The sequence below is a fragment of the Plectropomus leopardus genome, chromosome 8 (genome assembly GCF_026936395.1).
Source record: "Plectropomus leopardus strain MGB_pleo_1.0 chromosome 8, ASM2693639v1, whole genome shotgun sequence".
Classification (NCBI taxonomy): Eukaryota; Metazoa; Chordata; class Actinopteri; order Perciformes; family Serranidae; genus Plectropomus; species Plectropomus leopardus.
This window is the reverse complement of record NC_142183.1, coordinates 3,121,760-3,145,110: the sequence shown is the minus strand read 5'-3', so window position 1 is coordinate 3,145,110 and position 23,351 is coordinate 3,121,760. Positions and strand designations below refer to the sequence as shown.

Below are 23,351 nucleotides of genomic sequence, written 5' to 3'. Positions count from 1 at the left end.
CTCTCTTCAGTCTCGCTGCTGCTGCTCAGACGGCAACAGCACCGCCCGCCTCTCCGTCTCTCACCGTCTCTCTCTGTCTACCTGTCTCTCTCGCTCTCCTTCTACCTGCCTCCCCCCCTCCCTCCATCCCTCTCCTCCGTCCCTCTCCTCCCCCCTCTCGGTGCGGACATGCTCCCGGGGCTCCGGAGATGAGGCTCCGAAATGTCTCCTTCCTGACGGTCTTGTTGTTCGGGCTGTGCGGGCTGGTCTCCCTGTCCTGGTACACCGCCTTCAGCAGCTCCAGAGGTAAGACCCGCTGCCGGTGCGTCCCGGTGTGTGTGTGTGCGTGCGTGCAGTGTGTGTTTGTTTATGTCATGGCTGCACACGCCGGTGTGAGGAGGAGCTCGAGATCACAGAGCTTCTTGTGAAGCTCCGCTTTGTGTTTTGGATGTTGCAGAAAAAAAAATCCGACGTGAACATGATGGTGTTGGTGTGAGGGGAAGGCTGCAGGCTTCACAGGGTCTGGAGGTAAAGGGAGCGCTTGGTTTGTGATGCATCACATGCCAGCTGAGAGGAAGAGGGTCTGCATGGAAATAAGGGGGGGGGGGGCTTGGATTTGCAGCTGCACTTTGTGTTGCAGATTTTAACACATGATGCTGCTGAAGCTCCAGCGGTTGAGGAGGGAGCGCTTAATTTGTGGAGCATTACATGCCAGCTAAAGGGGGTCTACATGGATGAGAGAGATGGGGATACAAGGAAGGTTGGCCGATTTTGTTGCAGAGAAAAAGAAAGATGCTTCTGCATGTGAAGCTCCAGCAGCGAGAGAGAAGGGAGCGCTTGATTTGGGGTGCATCACAGCTGACGAGGGGTTGGTTTGATTTTGTTGCAGCTGCACTTTATGTGATGAGTGAATAAAATTGTTCTTGTGCAGGGAAGCTTCACTTTGAGGTAATCAGGGGAGCGCTTGATTTGTGATGCACCACAGCTGAGAGGAGCAGAGATGAGGGGTTTTGTTGCAGCTCCACTTTGTGATTTGGATAGAATAAAAAAAAATGTGCATGTGAGGTTAAGCTCCACTTTATGAGGTAATCAGGGGGGCGCTTGATTTGTGATGCACCACAGCTAAGAGGAGACAAAATTAGGGGTTGGTTTGATTTTGTTGCAGCTGCACTTGTGTGGAGTGAGAAAATTGTTGTTGTGCAGGGAAGCTTCACTCTGAGGTAATCAGGGGAGCACTTGATTTGTGATGCAAGAAGAGATGAGGGGTTGGGTTGATTTTCTCACAGCTCCACTTTGTCATTTGGAAAGAATATGAAAAAATACCAAAAAACAGTGCTTTGCTTTTTGTGAGGCTCAAGCGCTGAGGTGGTGAAGGGAGCGCTTGATTTGTGATGCACTACGGCTAAGACAGCTTATATGGAGAAGAGAGGAAGGGTTCGTTTGATTTTGTTACAGCTGCATTTTGTGATGAATGATGTTGTTCTTGTTCAGGGAAGCTCCCCTTTATGAGCTGTATAAATTTACGTTGTTTTTCTGTCTCTTCTTTCTTTTCTTTCCCTCCCAATTTCTTTTACCTGTTACCTGCCAGGGGACTATAGATGCAAATTAGCAGTTGTGCTACCTCCAGTATATTTACATTTGTATTTTATACTGATGTTCATTTATATGCTGTGTCCCTTTTAAATAAATAAATAAACAAGATAAATGAGGTAATCAGGGGAGCGCTTGGTTTGTGACCTTATGTGGCAGCTGAGAAGAGGGTCTAAACGCAGGAGAGACATGGAGATACTTGTGAGGTTGGCTGATTTTGTTGCAGAGATAAACACAAGATGCTTTTTTTGCATGTGAAGCTCCACCAGTGAGGAACTGAAGGGAGCGCTTGATTTGTTATGCCGCACAGCTAAGAGGGTGAAGAGATGAGAGGTTGATTTAATTTTGTTGCAGCTGCACTTTATTTGTGGATAGAGTAAAAATGTTCTTGTGCAGAGAAGCTCCCGTTTATGAGGTAATCAGGGGAGCGCTTGGTTTGTTATCCATCACATGCCAGCTAAGAGGAGAGGGTTAAGATGGCAGAGAGATATGGAGAAGGTGATGGGGGGAGGTTGGCTGATTTTGTTGCAGGGAAGACGCTCGTAGAGGAGAGCAGTAGCTTTAAAGGTAATTGAGGGAGCACTTGATTTGTGATGCATTACATGCCAGTTAAACGAGTGTCTAAATTGAGGGGGTGTGATTTTTAAGCTTTGCAGTAACAAACACAAACAAGACACTTGTGCACGAGAAACTCCAACTCTTGAGATAATCAGGGGAGCGCTTGATTTGTGAACCCCCCCAACCTAAAGAGGAGAGAGTCTAATTGGAGCAGATAGGAGGAGGGGTTGGTTTGATTATCTTGCAGCTCCACTCTGTGCTGTGGAGATTAAAAATGTTCCTGTGCAGGGAAAGCTCCACTTCATTAGGTTATCAGGGGAGCGCTTGATTTGTGATGCACCACAGCTAAATAAAGAAGGTCTAGATGGCAGAGAGACTCAGAGAAGGGAGCGTGGTTTGATTTTGTTGCAGAATTAAGGTATCATGCTGGTGCTGTGAGGATGAGCTCCAGCGCTGACGTTAAGGAGCGCTTCATTTGTGATGTATTACATGTCAGTTAGGGGGAGAGGGTCTAGATACGTGGATCCCGACTGGTGCAGTCACGGGATCAAGATTTCTCATTAGTCATTGGTTCAAGGTTCACACATTATAAATAACTGTTTTTTTTTGTTTGTTTGTTTTTAACAGGTTTACAAATTTTGGCTCAGAACACAAAGAAATAAAACATAACACAATGATAACCAGAAATGGCACTTCAAAATAAAAGCTCTGTGTCAAAAAGTTACTGTACTTCAAAATAAAGTATGTTTTTTATAAACTTGACATGTTTATGAGTCAGTTGCAGTTTCTATCATATGCCAGCTAAGAGGAGAGGGTCTAGATGGAGGAGGTTTGATTTTTAAGCTCCAACTGAAGGTAATGAAGGGAGCACTTGATTTGTGATGCACCACAGCTTAAAGGAGGGGGTCCGGATGGAGGAGTGAGTTAGTCTGATTTTGTTGCAGCTCTACTGTGTGTTTTGGATAGAATAGAAATGTTCCCTTTCATGTGAAAGAAAGCTCCAATTTTATAAGGTAATCAAGGGAGCGCTTGGTTTGTGGAGCATCACATGCCAGTTAGAAGGAGAGATGTGGAGAAGGTGAAAGGTGGACGTTGGTTGATTTGTTGCAGAGAAAAACGCGAGATGCCTGCAGGAGCTCCATCAGTGACGGGGTGAAGGGAGCGGGGAGGGTTAGGAGGTGGGAGATGAAGAAAAGGAAAGAGGAGCGTTTGATTGTGTGGCAGAAAAAAAAGTAGCACCAGGGTCTGAGGTAATCAAGGGAGCGCTTAGTTTGTGATGCACCGTCTGCCAGCTTCCTCTAAGAAGCTGCCTCTTTGCAGCTACAGAATAAAAACACAAGAGGTGCTTGTGCACGTGAAGGCAATAAATCTTTAGGTAATGAAGGGAGCGCTTGATTTGAAGCAAGTCCAGAAGGGGAAGATGGGGAGGGGTTGGTTTGATTTTGTAGCATCTCTCACTGTGTGTTGCAGACGTACAGCAGCATCGTGCGTTTCAGGGTGAAGCTCCAGGATCTGAGATAATGAAGGGAGCGCTTGGTTTGTGATGTAGTTGCCAGCTGAGGGCGGGAGGAGGGAGATGTAGAAGAGGTTGGTTTGATGTTGTTGTAGCTTCAGTTTTTGATTTCAATAGAACATGTTGCAGAAAAGGAAACTCTCCCTCTGAGGTAATAAAAGGAGCGTTTGATTTCAGGTTTTAGAGGTTTTAGAGGAACGAACCAAGCAGCGGCTGAACTGTGAAGATGGAGGAGGAAAAGAGTTTTAGATCTTGTAAAGATAAAATAAAATAAAATGCACATGATGCTGTTGATAAAGGGAGCGCTTGATTTGCAATACACTACATGCATGGATAAGGGATTTAATTTTTTCTAGAAGCAGAACTTTTTGTTGCAGGAAATTCTTAATTTTATGGGGTCCTTTAATTGGCCTTACATGCCATTAAAGGGGAGAAGGTCTAGATTAGTGGTTCCCAACTGGCCCAGTCACAGGGTCCAGATTTCCCTTTAAATCACCACATATTCAGTTTTATTTCACAAAAATGTAAACAACTGGTTGACTTAGGACATCAGAAAAATAAAACTTAAAATATAGTAGGAATAAACAAAAACTTCACTTCAAAGCTTGGTGCCAGAAATCTACTGTCCTTTTTTTGTTCAGTTTTCTACAAACAAAAAAGAAAAACCTGATGCTGTTGCATGTGGACGCTGGATGTAAAGGGAGCGCTTGATTTGCAAGTCATGGCATGCACATGTGAGGGAACACAATGGACTGAGGTTTGATTTTTGTTGCAGCTACACTTTATGTTGCAGAAAATGATAAATAAAACTGTGCATGTGAAGGAATTCTGTATTTTATGAAGTCAAGGGAGCGCTTGAGGGTATAAAAGGGAATTTTTTAGAAACTGATGTGTTTCCATTAGGCATATTTTATATTCGCAATTTCAATTTGCACAATTCGAGGGTTAATGGAAACCCGCCCACTGTGAATAGTTGGCAGCCTTTTTGTGAAGGAGTGAAGGTGAGCGTCCTCAGCTGCTACAGAGCGGAGAAGGGGGGCGCTTGGTTTATGTTACAGAGCCACAGAGAGGTGAAAGGATGGATGGAGGAAAGAGAGGCTGTCTGTGATTTATGGTATTTTTATTCCTGATGTTTAGTGAAAGAAATCAGCTGTGGGTGCGTTTGAACTGAGAGTCAGCGTTTGAGCCAAAGGGTGCGCTTCATTTATCATTCATAACAGACCTGGAAGAGAGGCAACTTGATTTTGCTTTTGTCCTTTTTGTTGGAGCGTGTTAACCTGATGTGTGGAGGTTAACACGCAGGTAATCTGCAGCCTGCACTGTCAGCTGCCCCAGGACGAAGGGAGCGCTTGATTTATGGTATGCAACATCCCTGGCTGGGGGTTATTTGTGTGTGTTTTTGTTGCTGTTTTCAGCTATTTTGGATATAGGAACAAGGTGTGTGTGTTTACACACCGGAGCGCTGCAGGCTCAGCTGTCAGCCGCAGTTTCAGGTCCATGGGAGCGCTTGGTTTTGGGACAAGCCTTTGAGAGAGGTGGATTTAGTCGGACAGGCGAGGACAAGGGTTTTTCTGGAGCAGATTCCTGCAGCTGCTCGCTGTTTTGAATCATTTTCTGCTGCAGGAACACACCGCTCAGCTAAAAAAAAAAAAAAAAAAGAAGGAGCGCTTGGTTTGTGATTCATCACACAGCAGGGGAGCTGGGTGCAGCTGTTGTGGAGCAGATGATGTCTGGATCTTCAGTCTGCTGCGCTCGGTGTGTTTGTGGCGGGCAGGTGGAGACCAGGCGGCTCCTCAGGATAGGGAGCGCTTGATACATGTCGCGCCCGGTAAGAGGTGTGGTTTTCACCTTTTGTGTCTGTATGAAAATGTTTTCTGGTTTGCATAAAGTTCAGCTGAGAAATTTGGATGCTCAGCAGCTGTCCGAGGGGAGCACTTGGTTTTAAACACAGTACACACCAGCGGGGAGGAGTCAGACAGTAAAAGACAACTTTTGCTTTATAGTAGAATTAATATCTGAAATGATTTTTTACTCACTTTTGCTGTTTGATGCTTTTTTTTGTGACTCATGGAGAAAATATGACTCACTTCTGCTGATGATTATGTATTGATTATATCAGCTGTTTCACATGTGGAGATTTATTTTGGCAAACACGTGGATGTGTGGATGCTCATTAACTCTGCAGACTGATTCAGATATCTGCTGGCACGCTGATCTCTGTCACACAGACTAAAGCAATGATGTCTCTGAGAGGACGCTGGTTCATGAACGCAGCTGCTTCACACATTGTGACCCTGATTAAAAACTCTCTGCGTGCAAACTCTCTGTGATTCTCTGTTTATCGTGAACACAAAAACAGTTTCAGAGGCTCTGTTCTTACCTCGACTGCATTTGTAATTTCAACACATTCTTCTTGTTCCTTTGACTTTCATAACTTCCTCTTTTCTGAGACAAAATGCCTTTCTAGTAAATGTCTCGAAAAAGGAAGTTTACAGTATAAACTGTCAGAGTGACACATGTTTTTTCCTACTTTTAGGACGAGGAGTAAACATTTTTTGATCAACTTTCTTTATTCAGATAAAGATATAGTATCTGGTGATATTTAAGAGAGCTGTCGAGGTGTGAGAGTGATAATTTGTTGAAAACAACAACTCCAGCAGTTAAAAAAAAGTATTCAGATCCATGACTTATACTGTTTTTCCACTCAAATTAGCGCATGCATGCAGGTTTTTCAAACATGGGTAAACCCCCAAAAAATAGGTCATAGACCACTTTCCCCTTGCTAGTAGAGCAGAGCTGCGAACACGGTACTGCAGCAGACGAGTGTGCCATTCTGTGTGTGTGTGATTGTTTTTTAGTAGGCAGCTGTATGGACAGACGTCTATTAAACTTGACGGTGGTATCTTCTCTTTATATATCAATAACTTATTCAGTCTCTCTCTGAGTCGATGAAGACTCATTTGGATCAGTGTTTTAGCTTCTTAGGAGGAGACGGAGGATAACTGGTGTTGCTGCGTTGTTGCATCGTGCCGGTTAAGGAGCAGAAATTAGCATCTTCACTTAGAGGTGTTGCGTTTTCATTAATGCCGATCAAAGCCGGAGGCGACAAAAGTTCGTGTCTACTGCAGTCATTTTAAATAGCCTTCACGTGCCGCTGACGCATGTGATGTGTTCCAAGCATAAGACTTTTTTATACATTTATTTAACATATTTCTCTCAAATTTTGGTCGCTAATTTGTTTAAAAACTGCATTAGAGAGCACTTCAGCTTTAAGATGAAAGATTTAAGATTTCAAGAGCATGCACACAAGCTTCCCTTAGATAGTTTCGGACTTTTTTGTGCAGAAATTCTGCGGTTGTGCAAACCAGTTGTTGTGTCAGCTGTTTGGGCGGCTGCTGTCAGACGATCTTGCAGGTGAAGATGCTGGATGTGCAGGTCCTGAGCAGCTGTGGTTGCACGTGGTCTGAGGGCGTTTGGATGTGCTGCCACATTCACAGAACCGACACTGAAGACGGCGCGTGGCGTGAAATGAGCTTTCAGTTGACGGGCAACAGCTGGACATTCCTGCAGTCAGCAGCCAATGACACGCTCCGTCTGTGGCGTTGTGTTGTGATCAAACATCACATTTTAGAGCATCCTTTTATTGTGACCATCCCAACACAAACCTGTGTATTAATTGTGCTGTTTAATCAGACACACCTGTCAGGTGGATGGATTATCTTGGATAAGGAGAAGCGCTTGAGCTTTCAGACAAATGCAGTGCAGTAAAAAGTTTCCCTCTGAGATCCAGTGGAGCTGAAGATGAAATGGAAATACTCAAGTACATCAAAATTGCACTTTAGTACACTACTTGAGCCCTGCGATAGTCTGGCGAACTGTCCAGGGTGTACCCCGCCTTCCGCCCGATGACAGCTGGGATTGGCTCCAGCCCCCCCGCGACCCTTACGAGGACAAGCGGTTACAGAAAATGACTGACTACACTACTTGAGTAAATATTTACTTTTACTGGAAATTTAATCTCCTCTTCAGCTCCTCAAATGAAAAAAAATTCAATTATTTCCAAAGAACTCGGTGTGAAATCTTAAGTAAAATCTGCTGCTCTCATTAAAATGACTGATGACATAAAATGTTGAAAATGCTGTTGTTGTTCCAGTATTTTTTTCCAAAGTAAAAAGTACACTACTATCCTCTGAATAGTAGTGGAGTAGAAGATAAAATGGAAATACTCAAGTACAAGTATATCAAAATTGCACTTAAGTTCAGCAGTTGAGTAAATTTACTTTTACTGGATATTTCATCTCCTTCGCAGCTCCTCAGATGAAGAACATTTCCAAAACTCATTGTAAAATATATAATAAGAAATAAGAAATATAATAAGAAAAACAGGCTGCATTCTTGCAAACTGTCAATTTATTTAAAATGACGAAGCTGTAACATGTTAAAGACTGAGTCACTGAATTAAGACTTTTTCCTGAGCTGTGGTCTGAACTGTTGACGAGAGGATTTTCTGTCCAGCATGGACGAGGTTTGCATCATCATTGCTGCATGTGCAATACTGCAGCAACACACAAACATGAGGCGAGTGCTTATCAGAGGGGGAAGCTCCGGACCATGAGGTAATTAAGGGAGCGCTTGGTTTGTGATGCACCACATACCAGAGGAGGGGGGGCGAGGAGTTTGCTGCTGACGGGAGAGCAGCATCGACAGCTCCTACATTTACATTTAAATGTTCTACTTTAAAGCGCAGTTTTAGTTTGCTTGTACTTCACTTGAGTATTTTCACTACTTAACTACATTCAGAGGGAAGCGTTGTACTTTTTACTGCACTGTATTTTACTAATTTTACACATAAGACACATGAGATGTGTTTTATTACAGATTAACTGTCTGAAACCTAGATGGCATTAGTTTTTCTCGTGCTGCATTCAGACACCTTATACAAGTATTTCTACCTTTTAAAACATGAGCAAATAAGTTTAAATACTCTTCAGAAACATTGGAAAAAGTCAATAAACATGTTGCAAGAAATAGCAAAGGTGACAAGAAAACAACCTGAAAATGAAAGTTAAAAACAGCGAGAGAAAAAATATTTTAGTTTTTTTTTAAGTAAAAAAAATCCAGAAACTATATTAAGTATTATATATTCAAAATATATGACAATATATATATATATATATATATATATATATATATACATATATATATATATTTCAAGTACTTTTTTTCAGGTCGTATTCTTTTGTTTTTTTGTTTTTTACTTTCTTGATATTTTTACTAATTTCTTGTTAATTTTGGATTCATTTTTCTTACGTTGCTCATAGCCTTCTAAACATGTTTTTGGAATCAATCTAGCCAATTTGCTCGGGTTTCAAAGGGTTAAAGGCCCTGTACATGCACACAGGTGTTGTCAGTTATGTGACAGATTAAAGTGCTCAATCTTGCAACAAAACCACCGGGAGGGCCGCTAAAGTCCTCAAAAATATTTATCTTTGTGTACAAAATAATAACTTCTAATATCATCTCTCGGGCTGCAGAATTCAACACTCTGATACTCTGTGCTGAGAGACATTTAGATGCAAAGTGACATTTTGCTTGTATGTTTTGATAAATCATGTTTGAATCTCCGGCATGAGCATCAGTGTGTGTGTGTGTGTGTGTGTGTGTGTGTGTGTGTGTGTGTGTGTGTGTGTGTGTGTGTGTCTGTGTGTGTGTGTGTGTGTGTGTGTGTGTGTTGACGGGGTCTCAGTCAGTCAGTCAGACATGTTCAGACTTGCCTGTTCAGCTGTAACATCTCTGATCTGTTTACTGCCGTTCAGCTTCATGTTTTTAGTCTTTATCTGAAGGAAAGATTTCTATATAGTAGTGTAAGAAGTATAAGAAAGTATTTCTGCAGGTAAACAACACAAACATGACCTGAATCTTCTGCCAGAGCAAATACATAGTTTGTCTCACTGGATCATTGTTAACTTATTATTTTTTATAACTTATGTCTAGACTTGTTTATATAAAAGCTGGGAGACATGAAAAATGCATCTCAAATAAACCTGTGGCTCCTCCTCTCTATTTTCTGCCATTTAGTGTACAGTTTATGTGACATTTAAACATAACTCAATCTGAAAGTACACAGACGTTTGTTTTTACCATTGGTTTTGTATGTTTGTTACCCAGTGATGGTTATATATACATGTATTAACAGCATAACCAAGAAAATATAACAACAAATATTTTATTTAGATTTCAGCATATTTTACAATGCAGTGCACCTTCAGTTCACTTTCACCTTTTAAAGATTCCCAGATGCATTTGTGCATCTTTTTTATATCATCGACCATTTGATTGGTTAAAGAGTATGTAGCATTTTATTTGACCAAGATTTTCTTTAGTTGATAACAGCTCTAGACGTTTGGTTTCATATGAGACGAGGGGTAGGTGATGAATTGAATATACTCGATGTATCATGGCTTGTTTGATGTACGATGTGTAAAAAACTTTATCAAGTTTAAATTGTCACGTTGTTTTATAAGCCACCAGGGTTTTTTTTTTTTTACTCCTCTCTTCTCCTATGGCTAGGCCTCTCACAGACACACACACAAAAAGCAGGGCTTTTGCAGAGCTCCAGATCGTGACTAGCTATATAGATAAACTGCAACTTTATTAATTGCAAAGGGGAAATTAAAGTTTCCAACAGCAGCTCAGTACTTTGATGTTCAGACATAAAAATACAGCAGAGGAGGAGGGGAGCCACTGAATGGATATTACAGTGCAGCATATAAACCATGTGATGTGATAAAAATAGATAAAAGATAATAAATATTTAGTCACATTTTCCCTTTAGTTCCTCCTAATTAGAAGTCCAACGGGGCGCCACAGATGCTAACAGAAATAGAAAGAGATTAACAGCCAATCAGAAGGCTAGATTAAAAAGGTGCTGACCTCTGACCCCATCACTGTTAATGTGACATCACTGCTGCAGCCTCAGTGGAATGAATAAATCAAACGCACCTTCTGTCTGCAGCTCCACTGACTGAACTAATTTACCCTGAGTGCTGCCACACACACACACACACACACACACACACACACAAACACACACACACACACACACACACACACACACACACACACACACACTCCTGGTTAACTGCCATCAGAGTGTGAATCAATCTCCGCTCTGCAGCAGAAACACGCCTTCGTCCGGGAGGGATGGAGAGGAGCATGATGGGAGCAAACGCTGAGAGGTGTGTGTGTGTGTGTGTGTGTGTGTGTGTGTGTGTGTGTGTGTGTGTGTGTGTGTGTGTGTGTGTGTGTGTGTGACATCAGGAAGATGGATGAGTCACAGCCATGTCTGATTCCTCTGAACTTTTGGTCTAATCTGAGGATTTCACGTCAAAACCGGCAGATGGTCTGCTGGTTACTCACAGCCGACCCTGTGGGTGCCACAGTATTCTGTAGTACTTTCTAGTATCATGTTGTATTCTGTGGTAGGAGTATTTAACCAACATATCTCCAACATAATAGCTCTCTAACCAACCTGATTGTTCATTTTGTCTTGTAACCTTCAAACAGCTCTGTTCACTCTTCTAAAGTTCACTCTGCACTTCCAGCTAAGTCTTTTCTTTTTTGTTCCCAAACAAAATTAGGGGAAAATTATGAGCCAACACTTCCTTTGTATTTCTGTGATATCATACCCGCAGCACTGATGCTTGTCTGCAAGCTTCCAGAGAAAAGCTTTTAGTTTCTGTTTTATTTTCAGGCTGTGATTCACAGATTTCTACTGAACATGTTCGTTATGTTAAAAACAGTTATTGGCTGTGAGAGTTCTGTCTGAGGTGACATATTACATTAATCATAGAGTGTACAAATACAAAGTACAAGGTAGATTTATTAGTAATTTTTGCGAAAATTAAAATTACTCCCTGATCCTGCTACATCCTTGGATTTGAAGGATGAGTTGAATAAAATCAGCAGCAACGATGAAAAATTCCCTTTGGTTGTTTGGGCACGTTGCTGCTGATGGCATCATTAAATTCCTGCAGTGCATTTTTTGAATTTGCATCTGAGTCTTGTGTCCGACCATCCAGTGCAACAGCTTGATCCGAGATGTTAGGGGTTAAAGATGTAAAGATGTGTGCAGAGCAGTCTCTGATCTCCTGCTGCTGAGTGAGCCTCAGTCGCATCTCATCCACTTTATTCTCCTGCGAGTGGACATTAGCCAGAAAAAGGCTTGGTAGAAGAACAGCTCTCGGTCCAAGTCGGGTCAGCCTCGCCCTGATGCCGGCTGTCCTTCTTGTTTTTGTCCGGCGCTTTCGGTTACGTTTCTCCCCTCTGGTCTGACTGGCTGCTCGGTGTATATCGTTGGTGGAGATCCTTTTGCAGTCTGCTGCATTCAGTCCAAACTCCTAATAACTTTTCCCGATGCTGATGAGTGGTTCTCCACTTTAAAAGCCAAAGTCACACAGTAACACAAACTAACTAACTTTGAGGCAGCTGTAGACCAACAGCTCCTGTGGTGTTAAATCACTGTTTTTCTTAACGGAGTCTGGTTCCAAAATGAGTGATAAAACGGCCCAATTTTCCCGTTGGAAATCACTGAGTAACATTAAGGCAAAGCAGTGAAAATATTTTAAAAATAGTGTACACTTAAACTGATATTGATCTCTGTAAGTGGTCGTTTTTTTTAGGTGGCTAAAATAAGTTTTGTTGCTGACCCCCATCCACAGCAGTTCATTTCTTAGAGTCCATGGCAGTACTCCTGTCGGCTACACCAAACTGGGGACGTGCTGACTGAAATCTAATGTAGGACTATAGATAAGTACCTCATACAACCTCACTTAAAAAATATGAATTATCCCTTTAAAGGACCATTCTGCTGATTATAATATTCAAATTTAAGTTTAAAATGGTTACCAAGTGATTTTAAGACTCAGCACAGTGCATGGGCACGCACACAAACACACACACACACACACACACACACACACACACACACACACACACACAGAGAGACACACACAGTAACAGAAACTTCATGGATCATTTTTTGAGCAACAGAAGCAAAGCAGCACAGAGGAAAGTAAAACCAAGGTTATGACAGTTAAACAATGCCAGGCAGGATATCTGTGTGTGTGTGTGTGTGTGTGTGTGTGTGCGTGTGCGTGTGCGTGCCAAGTGTGTGTGTGCCAAGTGTGAGTGTGATACAGTGTGTTAGTGACAGGAGGACAAGGCCGAGCATGTTCACTTCCAGGCTGAAAGAAGCTGATGCGTCATCTAATCGCTATGAGCCGTCTGCTGTTTGCATGTAGTAAACCAATCTGTGTGTGTGTATGTTTGTGTGTGTGCGTGTGTGCGTGTGTGCGTGCGTGTGTGTCAGTGTATAAAGTGTCTCAGTGGAGCTCAAACCGCCAGCAGCACTGGATCTATATCATTATATCTGATCTCCATTGAGAGTAAATGTCCATAAATCCACTTAGAGAACATAGAGAGAAAATAATGCAGAATCTTCATATTTCTAAGGTTTGGCGATGAATCAAATCTACTCGATGTATCGTGGCTTGTTCTACATACGATGTATAAAATGACTTTATTGCAAACAGCCAGTATTAATTATCTTGTTTTTTTATTTAGCCACGGTCATGAGACTCGCTTCGGCGTTTCGTTTTCCCCGCCCTCTCCTTCAGCTCTCTGCCTCTCACAGACACACACACAGAGGAGGGTTTTTGCAGAGCTCCAAAGCGTTACTATACAGTCGCATTATGTGACCGTGGAAAAATTTTTTATCAAACATGTAAAATTCAGAACACTCACCTCACTTTTCATAGGGACTGTTTGTCTGAATATAAACAAATTTAGGCTGAAAAATGAGCCACCTATGAACTGAATCTTTAACCCAGAGATATGAACAAACTCTGAATTGAGCTTTAGATTTTATTTTCACATAAACATTTCCAACATAGAAAAGTCATCATTCTGTTCGAGTATAAAAAAGTCCACATGATGTTGTTGGATGACTCATGACGGCGATATGACTCACTATCATGTGAGGGATAAAAATAAGTTGTATCGACTATTAAACTGATTGAGTTTAATCAAATTGAATACTCATGTGAGGAGTCATTTGTCTGTTTTTTGGCACTTGTGTGTTTTTGGCTCTGAGCTGGAAGATGATGAGTAATTCTTGTTATTATGACTTGGATGTTGACAAAAAATGAGGTGGCTGTAGTATTATGGGATTGTTGTTATTGGTCAGGAAACCAGAGAAGAAGAAGAAAGGGGAGTCTCCGACAGAGATGGAGACGAGTATTGATCTTTTCTCTGCTTTCACTCTTCTCATCTTTCCTTTGTTGTAACTCAGTAAACACACACTTATACCATCTTATAGACATTTATATACACTTACACTAATCTAAGCACCTACACATTTGTATATATTATATGTTATTATACACATTTGCACACATGTAAACACAGATTTGTGCACATTTTTAAACAGTTATAGACATTTATGCACATTTATAAATGCAGGCCTACACATTTATGCACATCGATAAACATTTATCAACAAATATGCACTTTTACACATTTTTACACACATATACACACTTATACTAATCTGTAGTCTATATTTATACACATGGACACCTTCACAAACAAACAAACATACATACATACATGTAACACATTCATAAGAATTTATGCCCATTTTTAAACAGACACCTTTATGCACATTTTTTCACATTTTACAAATATATACATACTACATATGAATTTTTTATTCATGTATTTATACACACCGATGCACATTTTTACAAATGTATATACATACAAATGCATGCACAAATTTCTTTCACATTTACAAACATTTTGTACATTTATACACACAGATACACATTTAACATATTCAGAAACATTTTTTCACATTTCTTTTACACATTTCTGCACATTTTTCTACTTTCATACTCAGGCATGCACATATATGCATTTTTTTTTACACACGCCTCTTTCTCCTTTCATCATCTGTTTTCTCTTCTTCCTACAAATTTTTATTTTGCTCATTTTTTCACCTCCTTCTCCTTTTTTGCTGTTTCTCTCCTCCTCTTCTCCTCCTCCCCTTCAGTGTTTCCTCCTCTCCTCTGGTAACGTGAGTGGATCTGTGACAGTTCGGTCAATATGAGGGAAACCGAGAGTGTGTGTGTGTGTGTGTGTGTGTGTGTGTGTGTGTGTGTGTGTGTGTGTGTGTGTGTGTGTGTGTGTGTGTGTGTGTGTAATGTGAGCTCCAGATTAACGACGTGATCTGTGTCAGAGAAGCTTCTGTTTGAGGTGTCAGTCACACTGGTAATGACTGTAGCCGACTCTGTGTTTGTGTGTGTGTGTGTGTGTGGTGTTATAGTTTGTGTGTGTGTTTGGTATTACAGTATGTGTGTGTGTTTGTAAGTGTGTGTTTTGTCTCTAATTCCTTCAGCTGTCAGCTTTGATCAGCCTGCTGGAAAATGTGAGTCAACGAATATGAAATTGAATAATTGTTTTAGCAACCTAATAAGAGAAAAAGTATATAAAGTAATAAACACAAGACAAACCACAACAGCAGTCTAAACTCCTGCTCCTCAGCCTTTTTATCTTAAAAAATAATTGACACCACTAAGCGGCATTTTTGGGAGCTTTTCGATTCATCCTAGAAAGTGGTGCTACAGAAAAATGACGGTAGATCCATTTTTTAGTCCTCACGGTGCTTTCACATAACACAACATATAAACTCTATATAAAGTCATTCTTATACTAAAAAAATGCAGTTTTTTGTGTGTATAAATTGGAATTTAGAATTTTGTTTTTAGAGCAAGATAAAGGTCAACAAAATCATAGGTTCTCTGCAGAATATATTTGCACTAATTTCTTTTTTCTTCTTCAACTGTTGCAAGAAAATTTCCCCTGAGGATAAATAAGCATCTTAGTCCTCATTAGTGACTAATTTAATGATTATTTTCACCAACTTTTGATTAATAATATAAAAAGTGGCCTCTTCAAACCTCCTGTTTTGAATGAACGAGTTTAAAACCAAAACAAATTCAGTTTAACAATGATATAAAACAGAGAAAAAAGACAACAAATGTCAGAAGCTTGAACCGGAAAATATTAATTATTGTTGCTGATAGACTGATTTATTAATCAATTAAATGTTTAGATATTTTTGTTTAGAGACAAAGTGTTGGACATGGAATATGGATAATGGTGCTTAAAAAAAGAATAATTGTGAATATTTACATCCTGCAAATCTGCAAGCAGACTCTAATGAGGAGGTAAAAATACCTGCTGTCTGTGTGTGTGTGTGTCTGTGTGTGTGTGTGTTTATAATAATAATAGATGATAGGTCACCTCATAACAGTTTCACACCTATAATTGAAGTGGAGCCGTCGTCATCTCCATGGAAACTCGCCCTCAGACTCCTCGATAGGCTCTTAGGCGCATCGTGATGCTGCATCTGCTCCAAGAAGGGCTTTTATTCTGAAGGAACAGCAACAGGGAAAGTCTTGCGGTGCAAAGTGTTTAAATAATATTTTCAATTGTATTAAATTCAAAACTTTACTAAGGACTCAGCTCATAGAGAGGTCAAAATACAATAAAACAAAAAAAAGTAAAGTGTAAAAAGTATAATTAGCAGCAGTTATGTTAGTTAAAAGTGGTCACGTACAGACGTTTTCGGTTTAACTCTACTCAGTGGCAGGTCGGCTTGACTGCAGGATGAGCAGTTGTTGATCCGACTGACATGATCTGACCTGACTACTGTCAATGGAAATATTATAATAATGATAAAAAACTTTATTTATATAGTACTTTTCATAAAAGGCAGCTCAAAGTGCAGTGAAGATTAGGCAATCAAAAGACAGGCAGTGATGAAAAAAAACAAAAAGTGACGATGAAAAGTACAGAGACCAGTAAGAATAGCTAAAATAAGAGAATTGATACAAAAATTACAAGAATTACATTAATTAAAAGTCAGGCTATAAATAGGTTTTCAGCTGTCCTTTACAAATGTTCACAGAGCCCATTTCTCTTATAGCTTTTGGAGGGGTATCCCACAATTTTTGAGCGTAAAAGCTGTGCTGCCTTTTGTATTTTATTTTATTTTTCACAGTAAAAACCAAACAAACAAAACAGCAGAACAGCAAAAAAAAAAGTAGCAGATTGTGCAGGTGAGATACAGAAAACCCCTGGAGGCTTATGAGACAATCTCACCTTAAAATTAATTACAAAAACAAACATTGACTCGTACAATATCAATAAGAACAAGCAGACATAGGATCAGTAAAGTACAATAACAATGCACATAGTATGTGTATGGACCTACTATATGTGCGTTTGTGTAGATGTGTGAGTGTTTATGTTTGTGTATATGTTTGAGTGTGTGCAGGCAAAATGCAAAAAGCACATTTATGATAAGTCAACACTTAAAACCAAGGAGACATGGACAAGAAGCCAAAGAAGACAGATGTGAACAGTTGAGATTGTTAAGTTAAATGTGTGTATTTAAAAACCCAGGAGCAGAGGATCTGAGCGCTCGTGATAGATTATTAAGCGCCAGAGAAGATTGAGTATGTAGGCCGTTTCCAAACCATGATGAGCTTTAAAAAACAAGTAAAAGAGCCTTAAAATCATTTCTAAAAGATACCAGGAGCTAGTGAAGTGAAGCTGATTATCCTCCCTCTTCTTTATTTTGGTTAAGAATCAGAAAAAAGTGCATTGCAGTAATCTAAATAAAAGCATGAATACGTTTTTCAGTGTCTTTGTACGACAGGAACAGCCTCTGCTGTGTTTCTGAAGCAAAAAAAACTGTTTTGGTCACCTTTATGTGTGAAGTAAAACTTCAAATCTGAATCCAGAATCGTGCCAAGACATGTTGCTACTAAACTGTAGTGATTTTCTTTTAATAGACCATCTTTAATACATCTGTGGGTCCAAGTTTTTTCTAAAATTCTCTTCAAAGGAGAAATAATAAAATGCTGATGCTTTTGAGGACAAATGTGCGACATATGGGTCTTGCAAAACAAAATGATTTAAAAATATTTATGCCGAGATGTTGTCGATGAAACGGTTTTTAAACCTGCAGAAGTCAGGTCACCAGAAAAAAACACAACGTTCTCCGTCTGTGACCTTGACTGACTGCTGCCCTCACCTCGGGGGGCTGAAGAGCCTCATTCCCACCAACAACAATCACACACACACATACACACACACACACACACACACACACACACACACGCACACACAGACACACACACATGCTCCTGCAGGCTGTTGTCATGGTACAAACTCTTACTGCTGCCCTGTGGGTGGTTTTCAGTGTGTGTGTGTGTGTGTGTGTGTGTGTGCGTGTGTGTGTGTGTGTTGAACTAAATCTGTCTGCGAATGAGTGGAGTTAATTTTTACCCAAATCTCCTCTAGTCGTGATGTGTTCAGTTTCCTCGTAGCAGTAAAAGAAACAGTAAAAGAAGTTCATTCAAATCTTCAGATCTTTATTGTTCTTTGAGGTCAGTAATGGGAATGTAACTAAGTACATTTACTTCTTTAAGCAATGTACTTAATAAATAAAATTTTGAGGTACTTTTACTTGTTTTAATGTTGATTTTTACTTATAGCAACAGCCCACATTTGCTGTTAGAGCTGCAACAATTAGTTTATGAGTCGATTAGATGATCAACTGAAAAATAATGATCAGCTATTTTGATTATTGATTAATTGTTTTAGTCATTAATTTGATAAAAAAGATACAATTTTGCTTGTTTCACTCTTTTTAAATGTGAGAATTTGATGCTTTTCGTTGTCAAACATGATAGTAAACTGAATAACTGGATTTGTGGACTGTTTGTCAGACAAAAAAAAAGATTTTTACTTTGGTGTTTCTACATAATCATCCAAAGTCTGATTAAACCTGGAATGCTGTGGCTGTCGAACACTCAGCTGTTCTACAGTCAAAGTCCTTCACTTTTTTTGATGATTGTTCAACACTTCTGCCCTCGCTGTGTTTTGGCGTGAGATTTTCCTCTGTGTCACGAGACAAAAATACAACTACATTAACAATAGTAATCAAAGATAATAAAAATAAATTCACCAATTAATTATAACTACCAATTAAAGTAAACCAAACTAAAAAAAATTCGATTGGTAAGACAATGGGCAGATTAATTAATTATAGAAATAATCATTAGTTGCAGCTGTAGCTGCTCTGCACAGGTATTTCAGATAGAGTCTGTGACACCTCATAAAAACAAACTGGTCCTTGCTCCTCAGAGGATGAACCCTTCAGATTTTAACGAGCTGTTAGATTCTGTTAGGGTCGTATCAATAAAGTTTAATTGTTATCATGATGCATTATTGTTCATTAGTTATGGAACATTAAATACAGTTAAATAGAAATTCACTCAGATAATAGTTTAACGGTAATGAGATCATAATGTTGTTGATGCTGCTGTAGTTACACACACTCAGTCCTATGTATCCATGTGTGTGTGTGTGTGTGTGTGTGTGTGTGTGTGTACGTGTGTGCGTGCGTGTGCGCCTGCGTGTGCGTGTTTCCTGGAGAGTCCAAGACGTTGTGAAAGGAGCTTAATGAATATTTGATGGGAGCTCTGGGAGGTCGGGTTGCACTCGACACACAACAGAAACCATCTGAAGGACTCACTTCACAGTTTCAGTCTGTTTTCTGCTGCACACACGACGACGCCGAAGCTTCACACCACGATTTAAAAACAAACATCGTTAACTGAACTCAGACACCTGATCTGCTGATTTGATTAATCTCGAAAACAGACTTTATATTTAAAGTTACTCTCGTTTAAACTCCTGGATGCGTATATAAACGATACAGCCCTCATTTCAGATTTTTACAGTTTTACGAATGTGTGCTGCTATAACACATGACCAGTAGTAGTAGTAATAGTAGTAGTAGTAGTAGTAGTAGTAGTGTTAGTAGTAGTCATACAAAAATCTTTATTTTGAACATGCCAAATAAAATAGGAGAAATGAATAAAATATGAGCAAGAAAAACAACACCAAAATGCCCAAATGCACATATCCAGTAAACAAATCTAAGTTTTTCTAACTTTCCCTCTCAAGTACATTTTATTGCTGGTATTTTTCTGCAGGACTTTTACTTGTAACAGAATATTTCTACACTGTGGTGAGCAGAAATGGAGGTTGTTCATTTTTATTGATATTGATACCGTTATTGAGACTCTATAGCTATGCGAGTCCTTATCGATACCGCTGTAGATACTTTTCTCTTATTTGGTGGAAAGACGAAGCAACTTTTTAAATTTTTTTTTGATATTTTGACTTAAATATTTAAATATTTACTATAATCTTGGCATTAGTAGTTTTAATTATGTATTATAAGGCGATCAGAGCTCATGATCGGACGTTAAACGGGTTGTAATTCCATCTCTGCTGTCCATTTTGATATTGCTGAGAAAACAAATCTGTCACCCAAACAACTGTATTACTCATCGCCAGAAGCTACATTTTCTTTTTCTTCATGTTACATTTGAACACATCATGACGACGTCTTATTTACCTTCACTGAATAATCATTTTACTGAGCCGCCCTTGAAATAATCACAATGAAACCTTTTGTAATTTTGTTTATTTGGCAAAATATCTATTCATCTACCGATTTTGACTCAGAGATGGAGACGGCATGTGCAATCAGGAGAGGCTGTTTCCAAACAAACGCAACCACAAAAATAACATTTGCTTGCAGATAATTTTTTGGAATATAGTTACCACAAAGTGTTACCACGGTTACACAACGCAGTGAGGACACGAGGTCAGACTGAGGATCACAGCGGCGGCTCACCGTGAGGTGAATTCACAGAAACGGTGCAAATATTTAAACTTTGATGTGCAACCTGAACTACAGCACAACACACACACACAAGCACGCAAGCACGCACGCACACACACACACACACACACACACACACACACACACACACACACACACACACACACACACACACAGCTTACTTAACATATCACAATGTCAGCACAAACACTCATCAGCACTATTACCACAGAGAGACAGTGTGTGTGTGTGTGTGTGTGTGTGTGTGTGTGTGTGTGTGTGTGTGTGTGTGTGTGTTGGCACTGTGTTTGTGCCAGAGGTATCAGGAGGACAACATGTGACCCACTGCCTTCAGCATGTGACTGTGACTGTGTGTGTGTGTGTGTGTGTGTGTGTGATTTTATGTTTTCAGACGTGACCTTTGACCTCTTGTTCTGATGCTTTTCGAGGAGACTTTTTCTTTGTTTTTCTGCCGTTTGGAGCTCAGACGATCACAGAGCTCATTATTTAAGAGGAAAATAACTGAAGGCTTTATTTTTTATCGATTAATTTATTCATTTATTGAATAAATTAATTGATAAAAAATTTGAATGTTCGGTGTGTGCAGCTTTATTTTAGATCTGATGTGACTGTTTTGTTGCATCTTGATTATGATTTTTTTTTTTAAAAGATCTTAAAGGGTCCAAAAACACACCAACTACTGACTTTTTGGCCCTTGTTTGCCCTTTTTGGCTTTATTTTTCCGACAGACGCAGATTTTTGAATCAGCGTTGGGTGTGTTGGTGCCTGTCAGTGAATGAAATCTCTTTTTGTCACTGCACTTTTGTTCCCTATGAATTATTGTATTTTTTTTTTTTTTTTTCCTTTTTCATTCTTTCTTGATATTTCTATTAACTTTTACCTGCTAAGGGACTATGAATGTAAATAAGCAGTCCTGCTTTTTCAAGCATATGTTAATATGCATTATTGTCACTTGAAATAAAATGAAAAAATAAACAGATTGACAGTTCAGCTCAGCGCACAAGACGTTGAGATTCTTCCTGTTTATTATATCTCACCTGTATTTTGTACAGTTTACAGTTATCACACTAGTTCATGCTAAACTTTTCAATATCTTCACTTCTGTCCTTCTCTTCTATTTAAATCATCTCTCTGACGTTTTATCTGTAATCTCTGCCGTCTAAAAGTTGTTACATAAAAAAAAGAGTCCAATAACTTTAGAAAAATGTCCTTCTGACAGCAAACAGGATCCATTAATTTAGTCTACAGAGAGAAAAGAAATCTGGAAAGTATCTAAAGACAGATGAGAAAAAACAACTTAATTCAAACCATAAAAAAAGAGGAAACGAGATGAAGGACGGAGACTAACTGGCTCCTTTTTAGAGAGGAGGAGGAGGAGGAGGAGGAGGAGGTGTGTGAGGAGGTGACGGGGAGTCTCTGTACTGAATCAGATCAGCTTCCTCACACAGAGTCAACCATCTGTCCACCAGAAACTCTCACTCTGTGTGTGTGTGTGTGTGTGTGTGTGTGTGTGTGTGTGTGTGTGTGTGTGTGTGTGTTCAGCCCTGCCCACTCATTTACTGTAGATGAGTAATGAGAGTGTCCAGGCAAATGGACAACGTGTGTGTTTGTGTGTGTGTGTGTGTGTGTGTGTGTGTGTGTGTGTGTGTGTGTGTGTGTGTGAATCACTTTCATTACATTAGTTGTTTAAATCTCTGAGTTTCAGGTATCTGTGTTTCCTCTCAGGCGACCATCTGCCACCACAGTGTGTGTCTAAATATGTGTGTGTGCACGTGTTCGTGTGTGTGTGTGTGTGTGTGTGTGTGTTGATGCTGCAGGGTTGAATCTATCATCCAGATGACGTTGGTGTTTGTTATTTACTGCAGATTATTAATTATCACGAGCAGCAGAAAAACACGTTAATGTGTGTAATTTTTCAAGTTTTTATTAAACGTCGGCGCCGCTAACAGCCGTGGCCACAGGTATCATTGTTTTTCTGTCCTCGTCCTCACGAATGAGATACCTCAACAACGATCGCCTTGCAGGAACTTCTTTAAATTTAAATTGCGTCACGTGTGCGCGTGAAACGCTGAAAGACGGCATCAGGTAACAACGCTGCCGGTAACCACATTATATTAGGAGCGCCGATGCCCTTAGAGGACGGCCTGAGAAGTGGAACGGTCCCACAAAAAACTGACTTTTGTGCCGGAGACCGGAGTTATCGTCCTGTGTGGATGTGAGCTTCTTTTCTACACCTTATCGTGTGCCTCTTTGGCCTAAACCTAACCATCTGTGACTGTTGCCAAATCCAAACCATCATGAACGTCCATGTTGGTGCCATTTATTGTGTAAACGTAACTACGTGCTGCGTTTTCCCATGATGTGCATTTGTTGACATCACAGTAGCGGCATCCATCAACAGCAGACGTAGAAGGATACCTTAACGTAATATTTAGACGCAGAGGTCCACTGACAAAGCGGCAACATGTGACGACTTGGGATGAGACATTTGAATTTGCGGCAGGAGATTACAATTTTTGTCAAGATTATTTTTTGCCTTTATTTGATAGAACAGTGTGATATTAAGTAAGAAGGAGGGAGAGAGAGGGGATCACATGCACAGAAAGGCGACAGGTAGGAATCGAACCCTCTGCAACGAGGACGGAGCTTTTGTACGTGAGTCGTCGCTCCTCCAGGTGAGCTAAGTCAGTCGAGTCAAGAACTAAAACCAAAATCAGAATTTCTTTTTGACACGAACCTAAACAGTCTCAGTCTCATGAAGCTGTAGCTGTGTGTGTGTGTGTGTGTGTGTGTGTGTGTGTGTGTGTGTGTGTGTGTGTGTGTGTGTGTGTGTGTGTGTGGCCCCGTAATTTAAATTCT

General features: G+C 40.0%; 1 protein-coding gene across 1 annotated transcript in view; it reads left to right on the top strand.

The window, feature by feature from the left end:
* Nucleotides 1–23,351, top strand: part of mgat4b (alpha-1,3-mannosyl-glycoprotein 4-beta-N-acetylglucosaminyltransferase B) — a 120,001-nt gene continuing 96,650 nt past the window's right edge. The window contains exon 1 of the mRNA XM_088080743.1: nt 1–285. Coding sequence (XP_087936869.1) covers nt 189–285 — 97 coding nt within the window. The 5' untranslated portion in view covers nt 1–188. The remainder of the gene's footprint in view (nt 286–23,351) is intronic.